Below are 17574 nucleotides of genomic sequence, written 5' to 3'. Positions count from 1 at the left end.
GTGTAAAAGTGTTTTCCATAACCCTGTGACCCAGACGTCAGGACACCAAATTCTAATCAGGAACTGACAGTCCTACCTTGACCTTGCTAAACGGATGAATTTCACTCTCTGTATCATGAAACATGACAAAGCAACAGAAATCTCAAAAAGACTGACTGTTCTCATTGTTCAAATGGCATTTAGTAGAGATATAATGTTCTATAAATGTTTAATTCAATATTAAACAAACTATAACCCCTTAAAGGTAACCTTATTGCAAAGTGTTACCAGAACTGGACATATAATAGTATGCTGATTGGATAAGCACGTATTGGAATGGGAATAAAATGACCTTGTTGTGTATCGACTGGCAAATGTTTTAATTTCTGCACATGCTCACAGTGAATTCTTCAGACATGGTGGTGGTGTGCCAAGTACAAACATGGAGACACAGTATAACACTAAATACATACAACCCGCACGGACCTTCAGTGTTTGGAACTCTTGAAACAGTTTGGGAAAAGCAAATGTCCTCTTCAAAAAATGCCGTCTTGAGAGAAGACAGACGTGTCGTAGTGGCTGAGTATTTCACCCCTCTGGTTCAGTGTTTCCCAACCCTAGATCCAGGGACCGACATGGCGGGTTGCTGTTGACCATCAGAGTGTAAGCTGACACCGACTTCTGACACAAGTCTCAAGTGTTCATTTGAGTTTTAATTCAAATGGTCCTCCAAAGAAGAGGACCATCGACAGAAAAAATGTAGAAACAATCCTTACAGAAAAAACACATGATTTCACATGTGTTTTCTTGGAACAATTCACATGTAAAATTGTGTTTTTTCCATAAGGAACTGCTCTTATTAACATAGCGCCCGGACACCCACTCAACTGCTATACACACATATGTACACTATAATGTGGACGGGTTGTTCATTTACAAACACTGAGTAATCTCTTATATTGCAGAGTTAGGCACACACATTTCCACACATTTCCACCAGTGTTTCCCCTAGCTAGAGCAGCCCTCCACCGCCGAAATTGATTTGCCCTCCATTGGTTTCAATTTGTAATTTTTTATCCCAGCTGCCCTAGATGTTGCTTTGAGGGCTTTTGCATCCCGCCTAAGGAAGAAACTAATATAGGGGAAAAACTGGGTATACAGTTCTCATGGTCCAACTTTGGGAATCGTCTGAAAGTTGTAAAACTGGCCACTGGCCATCGACATCAACCTAGGAATTAAAACGGACCGTAGGCCACTGTCTTTCGACCACTAAAATAGGTCTCACAATAAAAAGACAGAAGTCAAATTCGGCCCTCGGCAAGTCAGCACAGGAAATGTCAAATCAATTGTGGTGCAGAGTAAGCAGCCCTGCCAGGATGCATAGTTGGGCTTTCCTCTCCCTCTGTCAGTTACAACTGTCAGCCCAACCACTCGCAGCTCCTTCAAATCGTTTTTGTAAATAAAGGAAAAAAGACAACAAAAAGAATCCATTAAAATAGTTCATATGAGGGGGAGAAATGATCTTGAGTGGTTTTTAACACCCCGCCTTTCCATTCTCAGGTCCGAAAAAGTGTGTGGACTAACCACCCTTGCGTTGTTTCTTTTCGTTCTCCTTTGTCGGGTGCTCTTCCTTTCTCCCCTATCCGCTTCTCCCCTTATTGATGGGCGAACTAGTGCGGCGGCCATCTTGGTTTTCCCGGGTCTCAGAGGTGTGAGGAAGTGGAGAAGCAAAGCTTGAGGGTGTAAGGGTTGGAACCATCTGCAGATGGAAAGACAGAATAGGAAGAAGGGATGAGGAGAGGATAAAAAAATACACGACTTACACACATGTTTAACTCTATACATTTACTTTGAGGGGTGTGTGTGTGTGTGTGTGTGTGTGTGTGTGTGTGTGTGTGTGCGGGTGTGTATTTGTGCGTATGTGTGAACATTTGCTCTAAATAATCATGTGTTGACACGAGTCAGTTTGAGCAATGCCCTGGTGGGATATTTCATGAAGCAGAGGCAGTAAGTTAGCCAGCGAAAGATTCTGAAACCACTCCATATAAAAGGCCAACTTCTTAAGTAAAGTGTTACAGAGTGTTTTTATTAAAGAGACATGATCTATGAGTTATGTAGCTAACTTTGATAAACCCTTGGTAGCAACATTTGTTCCATAGATTTCCTAGATCACAGGGGAGGTAGCCTGCAGGTGTAATTGTTTACTACTTGTTATAAGCATGCACAAGCCTTTATAATGTCTTATAATAATGCTTATAATATGTCATGTCTCTTTATGTATCAACATTTTAACTGAATGCCTGGTCTTTACTAGTCGGGATCATGTTTCAAGTTTTAATGTCACATGCACAAGTACAATGAAGCATACTATATACAGGTAATATTTTTTTTAAAGTCAGTACCAATACCATATTTACATGTGAATGGATACTGGAGTGATGGAGGTAGATATGTATAGGGGTAAGGTGACTAGGCAACAGGATATAATATAAACAAAGTAGCAGCAACTTGCATGTGAGTAGGTGTGCGGGTGTGCAGAGTCAGTATAAATGTATTTGAATATTATGTGTGAGTGAGCAAATGATGGAGTGAGTGTTTGTGTGTGTGTTGTGTTGCCTCAGGGGGTTACTCCTTATATTCTGTATTCTGACTTTTTTTCAGCTAACTGGGACCTTAGGCCTGCCACCCACAAAGAGACTATGGCGTGAGGCTCTCTGTATGAAAGCCATTATTATGAGAGAAAACAAAACTTTCTCCTGCAATTTTCCTCCTCTGCCACAAAAATAAAAAATGTAAGCACACAATGGAGGTGTTTGGGGGGGGTTCCATTTTTGTTTTGTCTATTGGCTTTCGTTTGCGTTGTGAGCCAGTGTGAAGGTGAATAACTGCTGTGTAGGGGAGGAACACAAGGGAAGAATAAAACCAAAAAATGTATTTCACTTGTATTGTAGTCGATAAATAGAGAAAGTGAACAAATGCGAACGATGATGAAGGCCAGTGATGAAGAGGCGGCTAGCCCGGCACGTTGATTCTATCTGGCATCGTCCGGATGTATATTTGCATCTCACAAGAGAGAGCCACACCTTCACCGTGACAATCTCCAGGATGAGACGTTCCCACGGAAGTCCTGGGGGTCACTGATGCCAGGAGAGGAGTGACGACTGTTACCGTGTGAATTAAATTGTAGTGTTTGGTTTGTTTCAAGAGCTTATAAAGAGCCGCTCATTTTGATATGTCTTATTGCATTTTATGTTTTCTGGTTGATGTATTTTTTTTTTTTTTTTTCCTGCCTTTCGTTTTCACGAGCAAAATGTTAAGTAGTGTTCATTCAGGTTGGGGTACGTTCCCCGCTTGAATTTGGTTAAGAGGGGAGGGAACCCGCTCATACTTTGAGAACTTCCTACCAAGCTCCTATGTGTATCAGAAACACATCGTTTCCCCCCCCTCTTAGAGATGATTCTGAACCGACGACATGTGTAACCACGTTAAGTCTTAGCCTATTGGCGATGATCATTTACTCCGTGCCATTCTGTAATGTATCAAGTATTTCATGTACACTGTCATGTTGTCATTGTTTAACAGAGTAATTATTTGATTGACTATTTGCCTTTAATTTGATAGTTGTTAATTACACTAAACACATAGCACATGCTTGGGTACCAACTTGACATCCCCGAGCTGCTTGCCTCAATAAATGAACGCTAGAACATCGTTCGCGAGGATTAGCTATTTGCATCTAGCCTCTTAGGAATTGCATAACGGTGCAAGATAGACACAGGTTCATTATAGTCATGCTGAGTCGGTGATGCAATGATTCACTGTCGTGCTCGATCCTCCAGAGACGCATGTATTCATTGCATGTATTCACATAATAATCCGAGTCCGATTGGTAAACGTAGTTTATTATTCAACATCATTTCCACCAACCTACAGTACGACTGTTGGAGTTTTATTAGGGAAACCCCTCAAAAAGATGTGTAATGCAGCCTTGTAGCATGGAGTGAAGGTAAGCACCTCTTAATGACATGCACAAGCTAGCATTACTTCCTAGCTTTACTCCATGCTACAGGTTAGTGATACTTCCTCCAACATTATGTCCTCTATAAGGTTCAAATCTGAGTGAAAAAACAAGGGTTTACAATGAAAGTCACTTCGGCTGCGTTTGGACGAGAGGCCAAATTCCCCCCCCAAATTCTCACTAATTGCTCTTTTTGGCAATCGAATTAGCCCTGAAAAAGATCTGGTGAAAAGATCTGATGTGATTGGTCAAAAGACCAATTAGTGTCTAAACACAGCCTTAGGTGTGCTAAGTGTAATTTTAGATGTGGCCTACAGTATCAGAATGAATGTTAACATATACATTTCAACCACCGTATACTTTTCTGGTGGGGTTCTATGCAATCAGACTGTGCTAGTCAGCTATTGATTATTAACATTATGCTTAGGTAGCATAGTTGTTTTGTTAACCCTTTAAGAGTCTAAGCCCTGTCTAAGCCAAGGGGGGGGGGGGGGGGGGGGGGTGGGGGGGTCCACTAAGCTAAGCTATATGGAATTGTTTTAAGAAGGTCATACCAAGGATCATTTAGCTGTTTGATTTACGATTTTAAGACCCCTTCATGTCTAATTGTTTTTTGGGGCCTTTACTGCTATTAGACCATACAAACGCATTGAATAACAGATTCACTACATGGAACAACAGATCGTCCCAACAAAATATCAAAAAGATGTTTGTTCGGATGTCTCTCCTATTTCTGAGAGATATAAGAAAGATCAGGAAACATTTATATACATATATGTTTTTAAATGTGTATTTAACCCCTTATTTTTGGGACTAAACAGTCTAAGCCCTGTCTAAACTGGGGGGGGGGGGGGGGGGGGGGGGGGGGGTTCTACTAAGCTATAAGCTATATGTATTTGTTTTAAGAAGGTCATACCAAGGATCAATTTGCTATTGGTATAGAATTTTATGACCCCTTGAAGTATCCCAAATAAATATTTCTATATATATTTGCTGAAAATTATTTTGGGCCTTACTGCCCATTCAAACGTATTTATTAACAGATTCACTACATGGAACAACAGACAGTCCCCTCCCAAAAATATAAAAAGGCAGTTTTTTCTAAAATGTCTCTCCTACATCTGAAAGATATAAGAAATATCAGGAAACATTTATTTTTATTTTTACATGTATTTAATCCCATATTTTTGGCATTAAACAGTCTCCATATACAGGACTTGTCACACCCTGATCTGATTCACCTGTCCTCGTTATTGTCCCCACCCCCTCCGGGTGTCGCTTGTTTTCCCCAGTGTATTTATCCTTGTGTTTCCTGTCTCTCTGTGCCAGTGTATTTATCCCTGTGTTTCCTGTCTCTCTGTGTCAGTTCGTCTTGTTTTCCCCAGTGTGTTTATCTCTGTGTTTCCTGTCTCTCTGTACCAGTTCATCTGGATTTCCCCAGTGTATTTACCCCTGTTTCCTGTCTCTCTGTACCAGTGTATTTATCCCGGTGTTTCCTGTCTCTCCGTACCAGTGTATTTATCCCGGTGTTTCCTGTCTCTCTGTACCACTGTATTTATCCCTGTGTTTCCTGTGTTTCCTGTCTCTCTGTACCAGTGTATTTATCCCGGTGTTTCCTGTCTCTCTGTGACAGTTCGTCTTGTATGTCCAAGTCAACCAGCGTGTTTTTCCCCAGCACCTGCCTTTTCTATTCTCTTTTCGCTAGTCCTCCCGGTTTTGACCCCTGCCTGTTTCTGGACTATGTACCCACCTACCTGACCATTCTGCCTGTCTTGACCTCGAGCATGCCTGCCACTCTGTACCTCCTGGACTCTGAACTGGCTTTGACCTTTTGCCTGTCCACGACCATTCTCTTGCCTACTCCTTTTTGGATCAATAAACATCTAAGACTCCAACCATCTGCCTCCTGTGTCTGCATCTGGGTCTCGCCTTGTGCCCTGATAGTACTCTTCCATAGATTTTTTCAACTGGTACCGGGGACCTTCAGACGAGTATTGTGAGGCCTGTGGGCATCCTAGTGCAAACACTGACATGTACATTTTGTGAGAAGACCGATTTTTGGGATGTCTCATGTTCTGACAAACACCGCTCTAGCTCTGTCACCTTTCACTGCAGATGCGGAAGTGCGACATAGGCGGATGCGGTGGATTAAGATGCATCCAATGCAAAAATGGAGATATCTCTAGCTTAAACTGATGGATTTTGATGGGGTAATTTGTATTATGCTAATTAGATTTCCGCTGGGTTTCCTGTGTTTCCTGTCTCTCTGTACCAGTGTATTTATCCCGGTGTTTCCTGTCTCTCTGTACCAGTGTATTTATCCCGGTGTTTCCTGTCTCTCTGTACCAGTGTATTTATCCCGGTGTTTCCTGTCTCTCTGTACCAGTGTATTTATCCCTGTGTTTCCTGTGTTTCCTGTCTCTCTGTACCAGTGTATTTATCCCGGTGTTTCCTGTCTCTCTGTACCAGTGTATTTATCCGTGTTTCCTGTCTCTCTGTACCAGTGTATTTATCCCGGTGTTTCCTGTCTCTCTGTACCAGTGTATTTATCCGTGTTTCCTGTCTCTCTGTACCAGTGTATTTATCCCTGTGTTTCCTGTCTCTCTGTACCAGTGTATTTATCCCTGTGTTTCCTGTCTCTCTGTACCAGTGTATTTATCCGTGTTTCCTGTCTCTCTGTGCCAGTGTATTTATCCCGGTGTTTCCTGTCTCTCTGTACCAGTGTATTTATCCGTGTTTCCTGTCTCTCTGTACCAGTGTATTTATCCCGGTGTTTCCTGTCTCTCTGTACCAGTGTATTTATCCGTGTTTCCTGTCTCTCTGTACCAGTGTATTTATCCCGGTGTTTCCTGTCTCTCTGTACCAGTGTATTTATCCGTGTTTCCTGTCTCTCTGTACCAGTGTATTTATCCGTGTTTCCTGTCTCTCTGTACCAGTGTATTTATCCCGATGTTTCCTGTCTCTCTGTACCAGTGTATTTATCCCTGTGTTTCCTGTCTCTCTGTACCAGTGTATTTATCCCGGTGTTTCCTGTCTCTCTGTACCAGTGTATTTATCCGTGTTTCCTGTCTCTCTGTACCAGTGTATTTATCCGTGTTTCCTGTCTCTCTGTACCAGTGTATTTATCCCGGTGTTTCCTGTCTCTCTGTACCAGTGTATTTATCCCGGTGTTTCCTGTCTCTCTGTACCAGTGTATTTATCCCGGTGTTTCCTGTCTCTCTGTACCAGTGTATTTATCCCGGTGTTTCCTGTCTCTCTGTACCAGTGTATTTATCCCGGTGTTTCCTGTCTCTCTGTACCAGTGTATTTATCCCGGTGTTTCCTGTCTCTCTGTACCAGTGTATTTATCCCGGTGTTTCCTGTCTCTCTGTACCAGTGTATTTATCCGTGTTTCCTGTCTCTCTGTACCAGTGTATTTATCCGTGTTTCCTGTCTCTCTGTACCAGTGTATTTATCCCGGTGTTTCCTGTCTCTCTGTACCAGTGTATTTATCCCGGTGTTTCCTGTCTCTCTGTACCAGTGTATTTATCCGTGTTTCCTGTCTCTCTGTGCCAGTGTATTTATCCCTGTGTTTCCTGTCTCTCTGTGCCAGTTCGTCTTGTATGTTCAAGTCAACCAGCGTGTTTTTCCCCAACCTTATTGTAATTTTTTGGGGTGGATAGTTGCAGTCAGAACCATGTTAAATGTCTCGAAGATGTCATTTAAAAGAGACAGAGGAGGTGGCATGGGTTTTCTAGCAGTTTTCTAGGGCTGCAGTCTCTGGCACACATATGGTGTTGGCATAGGTTTGAATCCAGCCTACTGTCTTGTGACACATTCTCTTTCTACCATTCTCTCGTCATCTCTCACTCTTTTTTTTTCTTCTGTTATTGAAGCAAGCATTCGGATGTCATTCTCTCCGGAGTAGGACACAGTACTTACTTGGAATTCTGATCTGGTGGTGGTTGAGGACTGTCAGAACCTCCACAGCGTGTGTCTTGTTGTCAAATTCGAATAAGCCTGAGATAGTTTTGGAGCTGGCTAGAAGGGAAAGGGAAAAACATCAGCCAACTTGAAAAGAAAACATGTGAAAGTGCTTAATACAAGTGTTAATAATAAATAATATGTCGGTAGCGCTTTATAATAACTGTCATGAATACACATGAATAAGTATTTCATCATTTGTAAACGTTGGCACGCATTACAATTCATAAGCATTTACAACATGTATGATCATTTTGAAAGCATTTATAAGCATTTATAGGAAAGCATTCATAATGGTCTATTCATATCAGTCATAGTAGAATACTCTTTATCTATTTATATTATTCCTTATGAATTACATTTCTAATCTAGGTGCCTAGCAGTTGCTGACACATTATTTAGAAAAACAGCTGAACGTCTATGACTAGTACCTCTACTGAATTGACTCATGTCATATAATGTCCATTTAGTCCAACACAATGAATGAAATGAGCACTTACGTTTCGCATCGAAGACTTTGAACTTGGTGAAACCGGGTACATCATGCTCTGTACATAACTAAACATAAAGAAACACGACAGAAAAGGTTCAGCTATTGCGTCAACATTGCTTCATTCAGTGTTTTGTATATGTTATCCACTAGATGGCGATGTTACGATATGAATCGCAACACTGGACAAGAAATAGGCTTCTACAGGCCAGTGTTATTCAAACCTGGTCTTGGAGGGCCACTGGGCTATTGTCTGTCTGGTGCCAAATAACTTGACATATTGCAAACATTTGAATGACTGTTTATTCAAATGTTAAGAACTATCTCCCCACTTGCTTGTGTCTTCTCTACCCTATAGGCAGGTGGCTCCTGCTACCCATTACCAGGGTCATCCAAACTTTGAATTCAACTATAGAAAGGGTTCAACCTCCCCTTACCCCCACCTCCCACCTCTCTAGACATCAGTCGCCATTCCAGCCTAAACAGCCACCCCTTCCCCCCCTCCCTCCCCTCCACACCCACCCTCTGCAGCTCGTCCTCGGTGATGCAGGGCGGGACATTGTAGAAGTGCAGCACAGCGGCGGGCGGCTGGATGATGTTCTTGGACGCCTGGCCCACGCTGCTGAAGCGGTTGTTCCGGGTCATGGCGAAGTCCTTGTAGCTGTTGCTGCCGTCCTCCAGCTCAAACACCTGACTGGGGATGACCGCGTGCTGCTTGGACACACTGGAGGGAGGGAAAGATCGAGGAAGGGAAGGAAGGGAGGGATGAATAGACAGATAGATATATAGATGGGAGAGGAACACAGCTGCTAGGTTTGCAGCCATAGATAATCTATATGTAGTTCTATGTTTCCAGCTCTCCTATAGTGGGTGAACAAAAAGGAAGCACTTTAAAAATGGGGGTTTATACATTCATGAGGCCAAGGTACAGATAGGGACAGGAAGAGTAAACATTAAAAAAAACCTGTCTTGACCCTCTAATAACAAATTGGCTCTCAAGGGCCGCGGGGAGCGAGAGGTTAAGTATGTATCGGCTTAGTGCTGCGAGAGACTAAGTCCCAACGGGTTGAAGGGGATTTATGAAATGCCCTTTGAGTTTTTCAATGCTATGCAGTCTCTCATTCAGAGGCCTAGAGATGGCTATGGCAGCGGCATTTTTAACATGCTATAATTATTCGGGCATTGTTTGTATTGTAACATGCCATACTATTTGGGGCATTGTTTATAGCATGCTATAGAAAAATATGTATTTCATGCCACGACATCCATCTCTTTCACAACATATAGCATGTTACAGACAACGCCCCATATGTCGCAGCAATGTCTTCAGATTGGGTGTGCAGTCAGTAACTGGTGGGCCGTCCGCCAACATAATGAAATGCTGTTTGAATTCCTTGCGGCGGGGTTGAATCCCGGCGGAGCCGAACGAAAGACTCATCTAAACTGGATCTGGCAGCTTAGGCAATTCATTATTCTGATGGATGGAGGCTGCCAATTTGATAGGACGACTCAACGCAACCCACACAGAGCCTCTAAACAGCCAACGCTGTCGCGACGAATAAGGCCTTTGTGTACCTCCACTGTCCTTTTTTCCTAACGCTTCGAAGATTCCCAAAACCAAAACTTGCTCAGCAACAAATTGATGATAAATGACGATAATAGTTTTCTCTTTCAAAGAATGGCCTCGCATCCTCTCGTCCCGCCTCCTTCTCAAAACGCATTTGAGGAGAAAGGTCCAAGGTGCTTCCCTTACACCTGTTCTTCTGATGTATTTAGAGAAGGAGGCAAGGAGAGAGAGGACACGAGGAATCGAGGAAAGACGAACGTCACGCTCATCAAGCTAGGGTTCAGGGTAGTGGGGGTCAAAAGGTGAAACGTGTAGCCTCCTCACCAGACGTTGAGCCTCTTGCTGAACACCTTGATGCTGTTGAGGTGTGTGATGGATCGGTCCACTGCGTACTCATCTCCCATCTCTACCAGTGCGGTGCCCGGGACACTCTTCATAAACTTCACCTGGGGGGGGGCGTAAATAAGACCGAATGGCATCACTGTGAATCCATACAGACCGTCCGATATTCTGCTAGGTGACGCTGACCTTGGGTTAGTTTTGCATTTCACCTACTAATGGCTTCTCTTCGAGTACGCCAGTACTACAGTACCAGCACACTTGATTACATTTGTCAACTAATCACTAAGCACACTTTTGTTTTTATCCATTTAATACAGAGACCAAATGGAATAAGTCTCACTCTAAAACATATTACAGGTCAGGGTTCAATTGAATCAAACTGGTAGGTACTCCCCTCACAGTGGTAGGTTGCTGGCAGTAATTCTGTAATTAAAGCTACAGCATAAAGATTGCCATGGCAACTTGATTGCATCCACCCCCTAGTCACACTAGCTGTCACTCTACTGACCTCAGCCATCTCATTTAAAGAGGCAATCCAGGATTGATACATACATTTTTTAAACTTTTAAATTAATGATGTTTTTTGAATCGCAGACTGTAGCTTTCATCTCGTGCGAAAACAGACGCCGACACTGACCTTCTCAATGTTCCCGTACAGGCAGAAGAGGTTGAAGATACGGGTGCAGTTCATCTTGGCGGGGTGCAGGCCGCTCACCATGGCAACTGACGAGCTGGAGGCGTGGCCCATATAGGAGGAGGTCTGGGGCAGGGGGTAGGCAACCACCTCCTGGGCATCATGGGGAGAGCTCCTCTTGTACCTGTTATTGCTGGGCAGGGGCAGCAGGGGGCAGTGTGACCCTGAAGAGCGGGGGAGAGAGAGAGAGTGAGAGGGAGCGAATAAGACAATGAGAGATAGTGAGAAATAGAAAAGGGGGGGATGAGGGTAGGGGGATAGAGAGAGAGAGAGAGAGAGAGATTGAGATAGAGGGGCAGGAGAGAAAGAGAGAGAGAGATAGAAAGACAGGGAGAGAAAGAAATAGAGTGAGAGAGAGTGTGTGTGAGAGAGGGAGAGACAGAGGGGGCAGAGAGAGACAGACGGGGGCAGAGAGAGAGAGAGAGATAGAGAAAGAAAGAAAGAAAGAACAATGGTTGAGATGACAGTGCAACCCCCCCCCCCCCCCCCCCCCCCCCCCCCCCCCCCCCCCCCCCCCCCCCGCCCCCCATGAAGTAGGGTAAACAATTCCAGCAGTACTAAAGAAAAGTCCAAGACCATTTTCTACACCGCTGCACCCCGTTTCCCCTGCAGATCTTGCTAATTACCAAGTGCCTTCAAGAGCGGCCGTTCACATCACATCATTACGCTCTTTCTAAACTCCTGACACACATATACACACTCACGCACACCAATGACTGTATGACACACACACATATGTAGAGACCACCCCCCCCCCCCCCCCCCCCTGTTTTTCAAATCCATCCATCCAACCTCCACCACCTCCCCCAGATGTAAGTGTCTGTGGGTGTTGGAGCTTAATTACAGGATACCCAAAGCCCAGATGCACAATGACAGTCACACAAAGAGAGAGAGAGAGATGGATGGATGGATGGATTAAGAGAGGGATGGGAAAGAAAAGAGATACTGTAGACGTGGTGAGACAGAATGATAAAGAGAGAAAATGAGAGATTCTGAGAAAGAGAGAGATGATGAGTCAGAGAGGGATACCGAGAAAGGGAGATGCTGGGAGAAAGAAAGGTGGAAGGAGAGAAAGATGCTGAGAGAGGGAGTGAGGGACCGAGAGAGAGATGCTGAGAGAGGGAGTGAGAGACGGAGAAAGAGAGATGAGTCAGAATGAGAGGGATAAAGAGAGAGGGAGTGTGTGTGTGTGTGTGTGTGTGTGTGTGTGTGTGTGTGTGTGTGTGTGTGTGTGTGTGTGTGTGTGTGTGTGTGTGTGTGTGTGTGTCTATTATGGTTTGCACACCTCCAGTATGTGTAGTGGGTTAGAGGCCATATGTCAACACACTTTTCATTATTATTATTCATTATTTTTATGCTTTTTTTGTAATGCTTTTTTCTGATAAAAATGAGTTAATTGCATCCACCGTAGAGCCCAGTTTCATAATTTTACCATATGTCCCAGCTGCTTGCCGTAGTTTTGAAGTAATCACAAAAAAACAGGCCTTATTTTAGGGCATTTTTCACCCTGCCAACTCCTATTAGTTCTATTGAGCACAGTGGCACCAACTAGCCTTCCGAATGTTCTATTCACAATGCCTGCTTCGCTATTGTTGGCAATGAGACCTGCCCACCTTTGTGATAGTTCAAATGTAAACAACAACAAAAAATGAGGTCGTCCCATTGCTTCCTATAGGGAAATATAGGCATGTCTGTCTTTTTTGCCAAATATCTTGCAATGTGTATATTTAGATTTTTTCAAATTGGACACACTTTTAATCATGAGAATCTCCTCTTTCTAATGATGTAAGGCTGGGCAGCGTACTCCGTTGTCATCAAACGCTAGCTCTGAAATACCGTTTGCCCTTGGAACGCTGAGCTCCCCCCATTGTTTTCCTATTGAGAGGCATGCTGGTATATTTCGCCAGATATCTCACAATTTAAACTTTTTGATTTTTTTCAAGTCGGCCACCATTTTAATCAGGGTAATCTCCTCTTTCTAATTACATAAGGTTGGGCAGCGTACTCTGCTGTCATCGATCGCTAGAGCAGAAATAGTAAAAAGTTGCAATTTTTTTCCCAACTTCCTCGTTACGCAGACATAAGCAGACTTGGCACCATCGAGGTGCGGATGTTAACTTTCTACACGAGTTGTTATTTTTCAGAACAGATTGTTGTGGTAAAATAAAAAGAACAGATTGTTGTGGTAAAATACGGCAAAGCAGCTGGGACATTTTTGGGTGTCATTTAGGCAAAATGGAATTCTAAGCGTCACTCCAGTCAGAAGAGGCTCTGGGAACGTTCGATTCCATTCATTTGCTATAGGCTCGCGCTAGTGTTCCAGCTTAGCCAACGTTCCTTTACCATTTTTCAGCCTTGGGTGAATTTCTGACTCATTTTATTGTCCAGCCTAGTGAGGGCAGGAGAGACATGAGACAAAAAGAGAGAAAGAGCGAGGGAGGGAGGGATAAAGAGAGGCAACGAATGTGAGCGACACTGACCATAGCCGTTGTCGCTGTAGGAGGACGGATGCTCTCCCAGAATGGCCTGGCGCTGTCTCCCCTTCCCTCGCTCTGCAACGCAGACAGAATACACAGTGTAAGGCAAATGTAAAGTGACAATGCCACCAGGTGCCAAATGCACATCCATCCACTCGAGATGCATAGACACGCACAGATACACACACATGGGGACTAACAGACACAGTCATGCACACATAGGACTAACACACACAAGACTAACGCACAAGCACATATACACACACACACACATTGGCACATTTGCACGCCAGCCTAGGAATGACTGAAAGCCATAAAACCACGCTACGCAAGCAGATTCGATTTGGTGACAGCAAATCTAGACATTGCTTAATTAACACGTTTGGTAATTGGCATAACAACAAAACTATACACTTTCGGTTCAACTTTGTCCTTTTAATTCAAAATGGCACATTGCTCTTCCTTGGCTGACTGAGCTTGGGTGAATTTCAGAGGAACGATAAAACAGTGTTTTGTTTTGGGGGGGGGGGGGGGGGGGGGTGGTGTTAAAATGACAGTTACAATATCACAGTAACAGTTCAATGGCCCCGGGTGGAAACGTTGACCCAGACAGGAGGGAAAATGCATTTGACATGAAAAAAGGTATATTAAGCACCCTTCTACGCTAATCCTCTTACTGTGCACCAGGAAAGGGACAAACAGAACAAAGACACAGGTATTTTCAGTCCATCTTTTCCCCCAATGCGGCTTACTGGCAGAGACGCAGACAAACGCACTCTAGGTGCTGTCGAACTACGACTGAAGCATATGTAATATAATGTTTTTTTTATGTAACGTGTCCCAATGAAGTTACAGACTACTATATGCAGCATTGCTGCCATTGCTGCCTCTGTCATTGTTAGCCTGGTCCCAGATCTGTTTGTGCTGTATACCTCTACGGGGCTTTGTCTGTACAGCTCAAGCAGATATAGGACCAGGCTTTCTCACCGCATCCCTTACTCATCAAACAAACGTCATCGAAAATAAAAGGTAACCCTTAACATTTTAGTGGTGTTGGGGGGAGTTGGTGGCGTGAGTATTTCAATGACATATGCACAACCATCCACTCAGTGAACCCTGTTAATCTGAGGATTTGAGAGAAGTGTGTGTGCCAAACTGCGTGTGTGTGTGTGCACTGTTGAGCATGCGAGTGTGTTCACACGGATGTGTCTTTCAGCGCCAATGACTCAACCTGTCGAACATCATTTGAACATCCTTTTTTCAAAGTCTAATTTCAACAATGTGAGAGAGAACTGGTGCTGCGCACACAGACATAAATGGAAGGTGCGGCGCCGAGTTAAAAGAACGCACATGCCATCCTCTCGCCAGCTCCCGTGGGCCACGGGGGACCGAGCTCATGCAGAGCTAAGCTAATTGGTACAAAACGAGCAGTTAGGCAGGCGGGAACCGGTGGGATTGGTGGCTTGCCATATTTGTACAGAAACCACAAAGAGAGTGGAGAGGAGAAGGATTAACTGAGAGGAGAGGAGAGGAGTGACCTTGATGCCTGCACTAAGCCGACAGGTTCGCCATTCACCTGACAGAATGGCAGAGAGAGAGAAAGAGAGAGGGGGGAGGAAGAGAGAGAGACTGCGGGAGAGAGTGAGGAGGGGAGAGAGAGCGCGAGAGAGAGAGAGAGAGCGAGAGAGAGAGAGCGAGAGAGAGAGACTGCGGGAGAGAGTGAGGAGGGGAGAGAGAGAGAGAGAGAGAGAGAGGGGGGGAGGAAGAGAGAGAGACTGCGGGAGAGAGTGAGGAGGGGAGAGAGAGAGAGAGAGAGTGAGGAGGGGAGAGAGAGAGAGAGAGAGTGAGGAGGGGAGAGAGAGAGAGAGAGAGAGAGAGAGAGAGAGAGAGAGAGAGAGAGCGAGAGAGAGAGAGGCCTCTGACAATGACGTCATCCCAGTAGTTGGGATAAATCTATCGAAATTGTATCTTACTTTACAGGTAAGGGGTAAGAGATGTGTGGAACACACATGATGTGTCTCTCTCGTGTCTTAGCTAAATGTTTAATAAGGCACTGCAGGTGTGAATACACTTCTAGACTTTACTTGTGTTTTGAGGCAATGTTTCCGAGTACCTTCGAGGCGATGTGCTCAAAAGAACGAACAAGGGGTTTGAAAGACAACATCCATAAACTACTATTTGATTCTGATGAGAAGAATTACATCTCTTTACACGCTGTCCTTCTCTATGTTTTGTATAATAAGCTACTGTATATACGCCGAACAATCCTTTTTGAAGAGCATCGGATATGTTATGGGCCTCAAGTGCGAATATAGCATTTCAATTTCCCCAAAATGCAAGCTGATTAGGATTTAAATTTACCGTCTGCGGCTCAAGAGGCTTGTGTGGTGCTGTTTTAATTTCTTAATTTCGCTGTCTATTTTAATTTCTCTCTGTTTGCACTAAAGAGCTTCCAATCCATTATCATTCAGCTGTTTTTCATGTCAGCATTTCATTTTCAGCCTCTTGCTCTTTTTCGAGTTGCTTCTCCGTCTCCTTCCTCCGGTCAATAGAAACAATTGGAAGCTGACCACACATCTTCAACTCCACGGCAAAAAGTCCTTGACGCCGTCAAAGTCAAACAGACCTTAAAATCCAATATACGGCAAGGCGATCGATTGGAAAGCAGCCCTGGCTTGTGGGTGATAAGACACTGTTTACCCTCCATTTGTGGAGAGAGAATGGGAATCGGGACTGGCATGTCAATCACACCGTCCAACAGATGTTTAATCAAGCCCAAGTCACACAAGGCAGGCTTTCTGCTTGGTTAAAAACCATGCTCCCATTTATATGAATATGATTATGGGCTGCAGTCTATCTACGGCACCTCATATTGTTAAAGCATCCCCAGTACATGAGAGTTTCAAATTCAGAGACCAAGGGTTCTCTTTTATTGAGCATTGTAATGTTATAATATTTGGTGTGGGGACAACACTATTGTACAGTGCATTCGGAAAGTATTCAGACCCCTTGACTTTTACCACATTTTGTTAGGTTACAGCCTTATTCTAAAATGTATTTAAAAATAATCAATCTACACACAATACCCCATTATGACAATGAAAAAAAACTGTTTTTTAGAACATTTTGCAAATTGAATAAGTATTCAGATCCTTTACTCAGTACTTCCTTTGTTAGCGATTACAGCCTCAAGTCTTCTTGGGTATGATGCTACAAGCTTGGCACACCTGTATTTGGGGAGTTTCTCCCATTCTTCTCTGCAGATCCTCTCAAGCTCTGTTAGGTTGGATGGGGAGCGTCGCTGCACAGCTATTTTCAGGTCTCTCCAGAGGTGTTCGATCAGGTTGAAGTCCAGGCTTTGGCTGGGCCACTCAAGGACATTCAGAGACTTGTCCCAAAGCCACTCCTGCTTTGTCGTGGGTGTTTACGTATGGTTGTTGTCCTGTTGGAAGGTGAATCTTCACCCCAGTCTGAGGTCCTGAGCGCTCTGGAGCAGATTTTCATCAAGGATCTCTCTGTACTTTGCTCCATTCATCTTTCCCTCGATCCCGACTAGTCTCCCAGTCCCTACCGCTGAAAAACATCCCCACAGCATGATGCTGCCATCATTGTAGGGATGGTGCCAGGTTTCCTCCAGACGTGACGCTTGGCATTCAGGACAAAGGGTTCAATCTTGGTTTCATCAGACCAGAGAATCTTGTTTCTCATGTTCTGATAGTCCTAGGTTCCTTTTGGAAAACTCCAAGTGGGCTGTCATGTGCCTTTTACTGAGGGGCTTCCATCTGACCACTCTGCCATAAAGGCCTGATTGGTGGAGTGCTGCGGAGATGGTTGTCCTTCTAGAACGTTCTCTCATCTCCACAAAGGAACTCTTGAGCTCTGTCAGAGTGACCATCGGGTTCTTGGTCACCTTCCTGACCAAGGCCCTTCTCCCCGATTGCTCAGTTTGGCCAGGCGGCCAGCTATAGTCTTGGTGGTTCCAAACTTCTTCCATTTAAGATTAATGGAGGCCACTGTGTTCTTCGGGACCTTCAATGACGCTGA

At 44.2% G+C, this 17574-nt stretch overlaps 1 protein-coding gene across 1 annotated transcript in view; it reads right to left on the bottom strand.

Moving 5' to 3' along the window:
• Positions 1 to 347: 347 nt before the first annotated feature.
• Positions 348 to 17574, bottom strand: part of LOC120032923 (heterogeneous nuclear ribonucleoprotein L-like) — a 66149-nt gene continuing 48922 nt past the window's right edge. The window contains exons 7-13 of the mRNA XM_038979188.1: positions 13534 to 13605; positions 10997 to 11217; positions 10342 to 10463; positions 8973 to 9174; positions 8461 to 8518; positions 7919 to 8017; positions 348 to 1738 (exon numbers count right to left, since the gene is read on the bottom strand). Of these exons, the coding sequence (XP_038835116.1) occupies positions 1683 to 1738; positions 7919 to 8017; positions 8461 to 8518; positions 8973 to 9174; positions 10342 to 10463; positions 10997 to 11217; positions 13534 to 13605 (830 nt within the window). The 3' untranslated portion in view covers positions 348 to 1682. The remainder of the gene's footprint in view (positions 1739 to 7918; positions 8018 to 8460; positions 8519 to 8972; positions 9175 to 10341; positions 10464 to 10996; positions 11218 to 13533; positions 13606 to 17574) is intronic.

Source organism: Salvelinus namaycush, chromosome 39 (assembly GCF_016432855.1).
Source record: "Salvelinus namaycush isolate Seneca chromosome 39, SaNama_1.0, whole genome shotgun sequence".
NCBI classification, from domain to species: domain Eukaryota; kingdom Metazoa; phylum Chordata; class Actinopteri; order Salmoniformes; family Salmonidae; genus Salvelinus; species Salvelinus namaycush.
Note: the sequence above shows the minus strand (reverse complement) of the source record. Positions and strands in the feature narration are given on the sequence as shown.